General features: G+C 44.0%; 1 protein-coding gene across 1 annotated transcript; it reads left to right on the forward strand.

The window, feature by feature from the left end:
* The first annotated feature begins 4,149 nt into the window (after window positions 1-4,149).
* Window positions 4,150-7,215, forward strand: LOC120022731 (trypsin-3-like). Its single transcript, XM_038966718.1, has 6 exons — window positions 4,150-4,200; window positions 4,379-4,541; window positions 4,912-5,073; window positions 5,770-5,861; window positions 6,289-6,425; window positions 6,752-7,215. Exons 1-6 carry the CDS (start codon window positions 4,161-4,163, stop codon window positions 6,899-6,901), a joined length of 744 nt encoding a protein of 247 aa, XP_038822646.1. The 5' UTR covers window positions 4,150-4,160; the 3' UTR covers window positions 6,902-7,215.
* Window positions 7,216-9,170: the final 1,955 nt, after the last annotated feature.

The following is a 9,170-nucleotide window of genomic DNA, read 5'->3' on the forward strand; positions in this document are numbered from 1 at the left end:
CTACCACCACTACTACTTTCGTAGTTGGGGAGTCCATAGTCAGGGATGTAACAGTCCACCATGCTTTACTGGGATCTGCGCTGGTGCAATGTTCTCCTGGAGGTCATGATATGGACCTAAACAAGCAGCTACCCCGTGTGAAAGCAAACCATACCAACGTGAGTACCATTGTAACGTCATTTTAAAAAGTTGTATTATTATTATCACTAAAGGTGGACGTTACCAATGCAGGTCTACCTGGACTCCAAAAGACAATTTATCATGGACAAACTGGTGCTCATTGCTGTCCTTTGCTATGGTATGAATGTGAAGAGATTTTGAGTGTGTGTGTGTGTGTGTTATCCCTTCTGTATTTGTTTTTCTCCATCAGAAATACAGTGGGGCAAAAAAGTATTTAGTCAGCCACCAATTGTGCAAGTTCTCCCACTTAAAAAGATGAGAGAGGCCTGTAATTTTCATCATAGGTACACTTCAACTATGACAGACAAAATGAGAAAAGAAAATCCAGAAAATCACATTGTAGGATTTTTAATGAATTTATTTGCAAATTATGGTGGAAAATAAGTATTTGGTCAATAACAAAAGTTTATCTCAATACTTTGTTATATACCCTTTGTTGGCAATGACAGAGGTCAAACGTTTTCTGTAAGTCTTCACAAGGTTTTCACACACTGTTGCTGGTATTTTGGCCCATTCCTCCATGCAGATCTCCTCTAGAGCAGTGATGTTTTGGGGCTGTTGCTGGGCAACACGGACTTTCAACTCCCTCCAAAGATTTTCTATGGGGTTGAGATCTGGAGACTGGCTAGGCCACTCCAGGACCTTGAAATGCTTCTTACGAAGCCACTCCTTCGTTGCCCGGGCGGTGTGTTTGGGATCATTGTCATGCTGAAAGACCCAGCCACCTTTCATCTTCAATGCCCTTGCTGATGGAAGGAGGTTTTCACTCAAAATCTCACGATACATGGCCCCATTCATTCTTTCCTTTACACGGATCAGTCGTCCTGGTCCCTTTGCAGAAAAACAGCCCCAAAGCATGATGTTTCCACCCCCATGCTTCACAGTAGGTATGGTGTTCTTTGGATGCAACTCAGCATTCTTTGTCCTCCAAACACGACGAGTTTAGTTTATACCAAAAAGTTTTATTTTGGTTTCATCTGACCATATGACATTCTCCCAATCTTCTTCTGGATCATCCAAATGCTCTCTAGCAAACTTCAGATGGGCCTGGACATGTACTGGCTTAAGCAGGGGGACACGTCTGGCACTGCAGGATTTGAGTCCCTGGCGGCGTAGTGTGTTACTGATGGTAGGCTTTGTTACTTTGGTCCCAGTTCTCTGCAGGTCATTCACTAGGTCCCCCCGTGTGGTTCTGGGATTTTTGCTCACCGTTCTTGTGATAATTTTGACCCCACGGGGTGAGATCTTGCGTGGAGCCCCAGATCGAGGGAGATTATCAGTGGTCTTGTATGTCTTCCATTTCCTAATAATTGCTCCCACAGTTGATTTCTTCAAACCAAGCTGCTTACCTATTGCAGATTCAGTCTTCCCAGCCTGGTGCAGGTCTACAATTTTGTTTCTGGTGTCCTTTGACAGCTCTTTGGTCTTGGCCATAGTGGAGTTTGGAGTGTGACTGTTTGAGCTTGTGGACAGGTGTCTTTTATACTGATAACAAGTTCAAACAGGTGCCATTAATACAGGTAAAGAGTGGAGGACAGAGGAGCCTCTTAAAGAAGTTGTTACAGGTCTGTGAGAGCCAGAAATCTTGCTTGTTTGTAGGTGACCAAATACTTATTTTCCACCATAATTTGCAAATAAATTCATTAAAAATCCTACAATGTGATTTTCTGGATTTTTTTTCTCATTTTGTCTGTCATAGTTGAAGTGTACCTAAGATGAAAATTACAGGCCTCTCTCATCTTTTTAAGTGGGAGAACTTGCACAATTGGTGGCTGACTAAATACTTTTTTGCCCCACTGTACATATGAGATGAGTAATGACAGGAACAATGGTACAGGAGAGGGCTTAGAACGCACCCTTGTGGGTGTATAAACATTATGTAAAGTGCCATTGTTTAAAGTGACTAGTGATTCATTTAATACATCCCATTTTGAATTATTAAAGTGGCTAGAGATCTGAGTCAGTATGTTGGCAGCAGCCATTCAATGTTAGTGATGGCTGTTTAACAGTCTGATGGCCTTGAGATAGAAGCTGTTTTTCAGTCTCTCGGTCCCAGCTTTGATGCACCTGTACTGACCTCGCCTTCTGGATGATAGCGGGGTGAACAGGCAGTGGCTCAGGTGGTTGTTGTCCTTGATGACCTTTTTGGCCTTCCTGTGACATCGGGTGGTGTAGTTGTCCTGGAGGGCAGGTAGTTTGCCCCCGTTAATGTGTTGTGCAGACCTTACTACCCTCTGGAGAGCCTTACGGTTGTGGGCGGAGCAGTTGCCGTACCAGGCGGTGATACAGCCCGACAGGATGCTCTCGATTGTGCATCTGTAAAAGTTTGTGAGTGTTTTTGGTGACAAGACAAACTTCTTCAGTCTCCTGAGGTTGAAGAGGCGCTGTTGCGCCTTCTTCACCACGCTGTCTGTGTGGGTGGATCATTTCAGTTTGTCCGTGATGTGTACGCCGATGAACTTAACTTCCAACCTTCTCCACTACTGTCCCATCGATGTAGATAGGGGGTGCTACCTCTGCTGTTTCCTGAAGTCCACGATCATCTCCTTTGTTTTGTTGACGTTGAGTGTGAGGTTATTTTCCTGTCACCACACTCCGAGGGCCCTCACTTCCTCCCTGTAGGCCATCTCGTCGTTGTTGGTAATCAAGGCTACTACTGTAGTGTGGTCTGCAAACTTGATGATTGAGTTGGAGTTGTGCATGGCCACGCAGGCATAGGTGAACAGGGAGTACTGGAGAGGGCTGAGAACGCACCCTTGAGGGGCCCCAGTGTTGAGGATCAGCGGGGTGGAGATGTTGTTTCCTACCCTCACCACCTGGGGGCGTCCCGTCAAAGTCCAGGACCCAGTTGCACAGGGCGGGGTCGAGACCCAGGGTCGAGCTTAATGACGAGTTTGGAGGGTACTATGGTGTTAAATGCTGCGCTGTAGTCGATGAACAGCATTATTACATAGGTATTCCTCTTGTCCAGATGGGTTAGGGCAGTGTGCAGTGCGATTGCGTCGTCTGTGGACCTATTGGGGCGGTAAGCAAATTGAAGTGGGTCTAGGGTGGCCGGTAAGGTGGAGGTGATATGATCCTTGACTAGTCTCTCAAAGCACTTCATGATGACGGAAGTGAGTGCTACGGGGCAATAGTCGTTTAGCTCAGTTACCTTAGCTTTCTTGGGAACAGGAACAATGGTGGCCCTCTTGAAGCATGTGGAGACAGCAGACTGGGATAGGGATTGATTGAATATATCCGTAAACACACCAGCCAGCTGGTCTCTGAGGACGCGGCTAGTTGGAGGCCCATAGTTGGAGGCCTATAGTTTATCCTTACGTTTGGAATGTCATACAGTAGATAACATGATGTGACTCAGAGGAATATGTGTGGATCTGAATTATCCCATGTTATTGAACACCTTTTTTTCAAGCTACTGCACAGGCTCATGTTTCAAGGACTGTTAAACTCTTAGGACATGCTATCTAATTTGTGTCCCAACATTTCCCAAGGCTACTCAGAAGTACATTTAAACAAACACAACTAATATGATAAGGGCAGAACTGATGAGGTTATCTGAGTTGACATAATATTCCTTGCTGACCCTGGCTAGAACAGGAAAGGAGCAGTATTTATTTATAAATAAAAAATAATGTGCTGATATATACAGTATTCCTATACGTTGCAAGCTATCATGTATTATGTGAGAATATGACACACAATTACTTCAGGTGTCTAGGTAAATGTCAAATTACTTGAGTCTATAGTTTATCATTACGTTTGGAATGTCATACAGTAGATAACATGCCGTGGCCCCTAGTTGGAGGCCTATTGGTTCCATACTACACCCGTATCCATGTGTTCTGGAGCCATATGCCCTATTCCCAGGGAGAACTGGTTTTAACAGGACCTTGAAAAAGTGGAGATCGCGTGGATTGGTACAGTATATAAAGGCGGTTGCAGCCTTGGTTGTGTGAGCGCCATACGTACAAACAAACATGAAAGTCCTGATTCTTCTGGCTTTGCTCGGAGCAGTATGTAAGAAAAACAAATCACTCTACAGGGAAAGTGGACTGATGTGCCTATCCTTGTTAGCTAAACTGTTTAAAAAAAAAAAAATCCTCTTTGTTAATGGATCCATCAGCTTGTGGCTCTTCTTATCTACTCTTCTGTATGTGAGTTTGATCGGGCTTAACTCCACACCTGATTGTTTCAGTTGCTGCCCCGGTGGAGGAGAGTGATGAGAAGGTTGTCGGAGGGTATGAGTGCCCTGCCCACTCCGTGCCCTACCAAGTGTCTCTGAACGCTGGCTACCACTTCTGCGGTGGCTCCCTGATCTCCAGCCAGTGGGTGGTGTCTGCTGCCCACTGCCACAAGTCGTAAGTACTGACAGGGAGTTATTCAACTGATGTAGGCCTATTTGATGTCAGCCCTTGGTGTTTTAGCTTTTAATTGGGCCCCACTTGTTATAGACTATAACAAGTGGGACACAGTCTTTTTTGGTAAGATAATCATATGGTCAGGAAAGAGTCCGGTATAATAGGTGATGTTGGTCAGGTAGTAGTCTAAATGTATTGTTTACTACAGTTTACTACGCTTTTTCCCAAAGCAACTTACAAGTAGCGTGTGCATACGTACATTTTCGTATGGCTGGCCTTACCGCGGGACTTCACACAATCTTAGATATGGGCTTTACTTTTCGTTCACTCCAAAAGGATGGATTTCCTAAAACCCTCTCCTGATCCTCAGTCGTATCCAGGTGCGTCTGGGTGAGCACAACATCGAGCAGAACGAGGTCACTGAGCAGTGGATCGACTCCGCCGAGCTAATCAAGCACCCCAACTACGACAGTTACACCCTGGACAACGACATCATGCTGATCAAGCTGAGCAAGCCTGCCACCCTCAACAGGTGATTGATGAGCAGTGTTGTGGAGTAGTGAACTACATTTAGTCAACTAGTAATTTAGTTACATCTTGTAGTAATTCTGTGGTCGTCGAACGAAATAAAAATATTGTTTGTTTTCAGTAGTTAATTACTGTTTTGCCATGTAGTGGTGTAGCTAACTACTGGGACGACACTACTCATCTTCCTAAAATAACATATTGGTGAAGTAGGCAAGAATTGACATACTTTCTTTTTTGGCATCAGACCTGTCTAATTCTCACTTGAAACACTTGTGTACCTAATTCTCACCTTTTTGTGTTTAATAGGCTAAATTACACATTTTGACTGGCAATTTGTAGTCTATGACATTTCAAATTTAGATATGATCATTTTTCACGGAGTAGTTTGATGTAGTGCACTACTTTTTCTAAGTAACTAGTTAAGTAAAGTGTCTTTTTCTTAAGGTTAGCTTTAATGTATCTTAACTTCTTACAGCGTGAAGTAATTGGTAGCTTGGTAAAACTATATTTTCAGAGTAGCTTCCCCAACCCTGGTAATGAGTCACTCTAAGTCTTCAAGATCCTTTTTTTGTCCTTTTTATCAATTTATAAATAAATATGTATTTAGTTAGGCCTATGCCATCTGTATGCTTGTGGGTTTCAATTTGTACTGACTGCTGCTATTTAGGTGGAATATACATTTTTTATTTGAACTTTACAGCTACGTCCAGACTGTGGCCCTGCCCTCCCGCTGCCCCCAGGCCGACGAGAACTGCCTGGTGTCCGGCTGGGGCAACACCATCACCAATGGAAGTAAGTGAGAGGCTGGGAGCTAAATGTAGAAGTTGCACCTAACCGTAGGCTTAGGATGTGACTAGCCAACCCTCAATCTTAAACGTAAAACTATTAGGCGAATACAAAATAATCTGATCCTGTATTAGTGGCTATGGGCCCTTTCTTCAGTTCCATAACTATGCCATGATTTAGAGGACACAAACTACAGGGGAAGTCAGAGGGGATTGGGATTTGAAGTTAATAAGTGCTTTCTTTGATTAAAGCAAAGTTACTTGAAGGGTATGCTTTTTTTGTGTACATGATGCATACCATTTCAAACGCAAATGGTCTAGGGCTGACTTGAATGCACACAACACAGCACCTCTCGTGAAGAATACTGCATGTTGAATGAGAGGCTGTGTAAGTGTGGCATAGCATATTCATTGATTTATTTCTGCTTTGCCAGACAGCTTTCCTACTAAACTCCAGTGCCTGAGGCAGCCCATCATCGATCACAGAATCTGCGCGAATGCTTACCCCCATCTGTTCACAGAGAACATGGTATGCTCCGGATTCATGCACGGAGGAGCCAGCAGCTGTCAGGTTAGTCGGCCTAAACCACTGAGAAGAAGGGGGTGGAGATACCGATATAGGACTGTTTGACTATACTATCAGGTTCAGCCACAGCCTTTTCCTGCTTTCATTCTTCATTCCCTCTACCACTTGTATTGATAATAACCCTCTACCCAGCCTCTCCTTTAGATGATCTTACTACAGTTACAGTATTCTGTCTCCTGAGAATATTCACTTTAATTCTGACCTTTTTATCCTCTCTCTCTGCCTTTCTCTCTCTCTCTGTGTGTCTGTGTGTGTGTGTGTGTGTGTGTGTGTGTGTGTGTGTGTGTGTGTGTGTGTGTGTGTGTACGCAGGGGGATTCCGGTGGACCCCTAGTGTGTAATGGTCAGCTCCAGGGTGTGGTGTCCTGGGGTTACGAGTGTGCCCAGGAGGGACACCCCAGTGTCTATGCCCGCGTTTGCCAATACAACATCTGGATCAGCGATATCATGAGAAGCAACTAAACACACACACACACACACACACACACACACACACACACACACACACACACACAGTGTTGAACACACACAAATGTACTGTAATGCTCACACACTCATTCAAGGTCACACTAACTATGCCAATCAGAAACATTCACTCTACCTCTGAGTCAACAGACAGTGTATCAGTCAATACGTTTGGATACTGTGCAGCACTCTCACACCCTGTCAGTAATATACCGTTTGGAACACACACACACACTATATCCCGCGCAGACTATACCCTACCCCCAGAGAGGTTTAGGCTATATCTATAAAATGACCTACAATAAATCCTATATCCGTGTGTTGTTTTTTCTTCAAAATGATTCAAACTGTTCTTCGTAACACCGACAGGTACAAAACATTGTGATGGGAACAGCATGTGAGCCACACAGTTGTTGGGGGGGTGTTGCGTTTTGTTGTTGAAGGGGCTGTTCACAGACAGTTTAGTTGATCATATTGGTCTCCTCCTTTCAGGAATACATGTTGACATTTTCAAAGAACATGATCTCAGAGACCTCTCATCTCTCAATGAGCTGTAGCCTACAGTATGTTACCCCCCAAATGCCACCCTATTCCCTATTTAGTGCACTACTTTTGACCAGGGCCAACAGGACTCAATAGGTCAAAGTAGTGCACTATATAGGGAATAGGGTGCCATTTGAGATGCATTCCAAGCCTGTCACAAGGGATATCAACTATTGTCTTTTTCAGGTTGTTAAGAATAGGTTGTAAGGGGAAAATGTGCATTACTTTAAGGTTTATATAAATGATAGGTGTGTACAATCCTGTTACTCTGGTTGTGTAAGTTGTAGTTGCAGTTTTCACATAACTCTGTACCTAATTCACCACGGCTCTGCGCATCTCGTGTTCTTACCCCCATTCTCTGTACTCTGAAACCGGCATGTTCAGAACGAGGTGTCTCTGTTCCGAATGAAGTCTCTCCTTCAGTTCTTAGTACTTGCAGGAGAACACAGAGGACTCCGAATAGGTCATTTTGCAGGGCCTATATATCTGTTGGTTCGGCACATTGAGACAGTTGTGGTGGATTAAGGAAATGTAACAGGGCTGGGCTATATAAGGCAAGCCCCAACTCAGAATCATTGGGCTCTCAACGAATCACCTACGGGTGGGTTGTTGACCAGCTACATTATTGCAATAACTAATCGATAGCTGTTTGAAGAAATGACAAAGTCTCTCTCACTTGATTAGAATTTTCCACGACAAGGTTCACTTGCAGTACAAATGGAGGTCACAGTGCAGGGAAAACATGACAGGAAGGTATGCTTCTCTTCTATCATACTTCTTGTGAACTTCACACACTGCCTGTTGTTTGCAGAAGCAGGCTCTAAGTAGAGAGACATCTTTTAAGTTGATTGGCACACCCTTCTAACCTCCATATTTACTCCTCCATATTTATCTTAACTCCTCCTCCATATTTATCTTAACTCCTCCTCCATATTTATCTTAACTCCTCCTCCATATTTATCTTAACTCCTCCTCCATATTTACTGGATTGGTTCAATAGTGCAGAAGAGAACGTCCCCAGAAAGAGAGAAACGCCGCTCAGACATTTATTTTACGCCTGCTACGTTAGGTTGGGACCCACCTGACCAGCAATTCTATCTAGCTCTCTTTGGCCCTGAGGAATGAGTCTTCGGCCCCCTGCAAGAAAGAACAAACAACAAACATGATAACATCAACCAGTTACGTGAAAGTGTCACTAAGAGCCTATTCAACATGCAATTCAATCTAGTACAGGCTTAACTAAATGAACAACAGAGACCGAATGCAACGTGACATTTGATTAAATAGTTGATTAAAGGAAGATCCTCAGAGCCAGAGAGGATGTGATGGAAGGTCCTCAGAGGATGTGATGGAAGGTAGCCCTATGCCGGGCTGCTGGGAGACGGGAGTTCCAATGACAGGCCTTATAAGGTTGTTATATTTGGAGGTGGAGAGTTGTCGGTAACTTTCGCTGCATCCCAGCCAGAAAGAGAACGTGGGTAAGTTTGACATGTGAATACATCCCAAGATTTATGACCACAGAAAGGTGATAATTGCAAGAGTGAGACCGTATGTGAGAGGAATATGCGTTGAGGTAAATGGGCGAATGACAGTTCCCACGTGGCTAACAGAAAAGATTAGGAGAGATATGACGCTATGCTAATGGTGATAACATTTGTGACTTCTAACATATACACTGAGTATACCAAACATTTGCCCTCAGAACAGCATTCATTCGTTGGGG

This window comes from Salvelinus namaycush, chromosome 27 (genome assembly GCF_016432855.1).
Source record: "Salvelinus namaycush isolate Seneca chromosome 27, SaNama_1.0, whole genome shotgun sequence".
NCBI lineage: Eukaryota > Metazoa > Chordata > Actinopteri > Salmoniformes > Salmonidae > Salvelinus > Salvelinus namaycush.

What these genes read in the sequence shown, in the direction of transcription:
- LOC120022731 (XM_038966718.1), top strand. Translation starts at nt 4,161, where the DNA reads ATGAAAGTCCTGATTCTTCTGGCTTTGCTCGGAGCAGTAT. An exon ending in GGCTTTGCTCGGAGCAGTAT is followed by an intron (nt 4,201 to 4,378) that starts GTAAGAAAAACA and finishes TGATTGTTTCAG; the next exon opens with TTGCTGCCCCGGTGGAGGAG. An exon ending in GAGGAGCCAGCAGCTGTCAG is followed by an intron (nt 6,426 to 6,751) that starts GTTAGTCGGCCT and finishes GTGTGTACGCAG; the next exon opens with GGGGATTCCGGTGGACCCCT.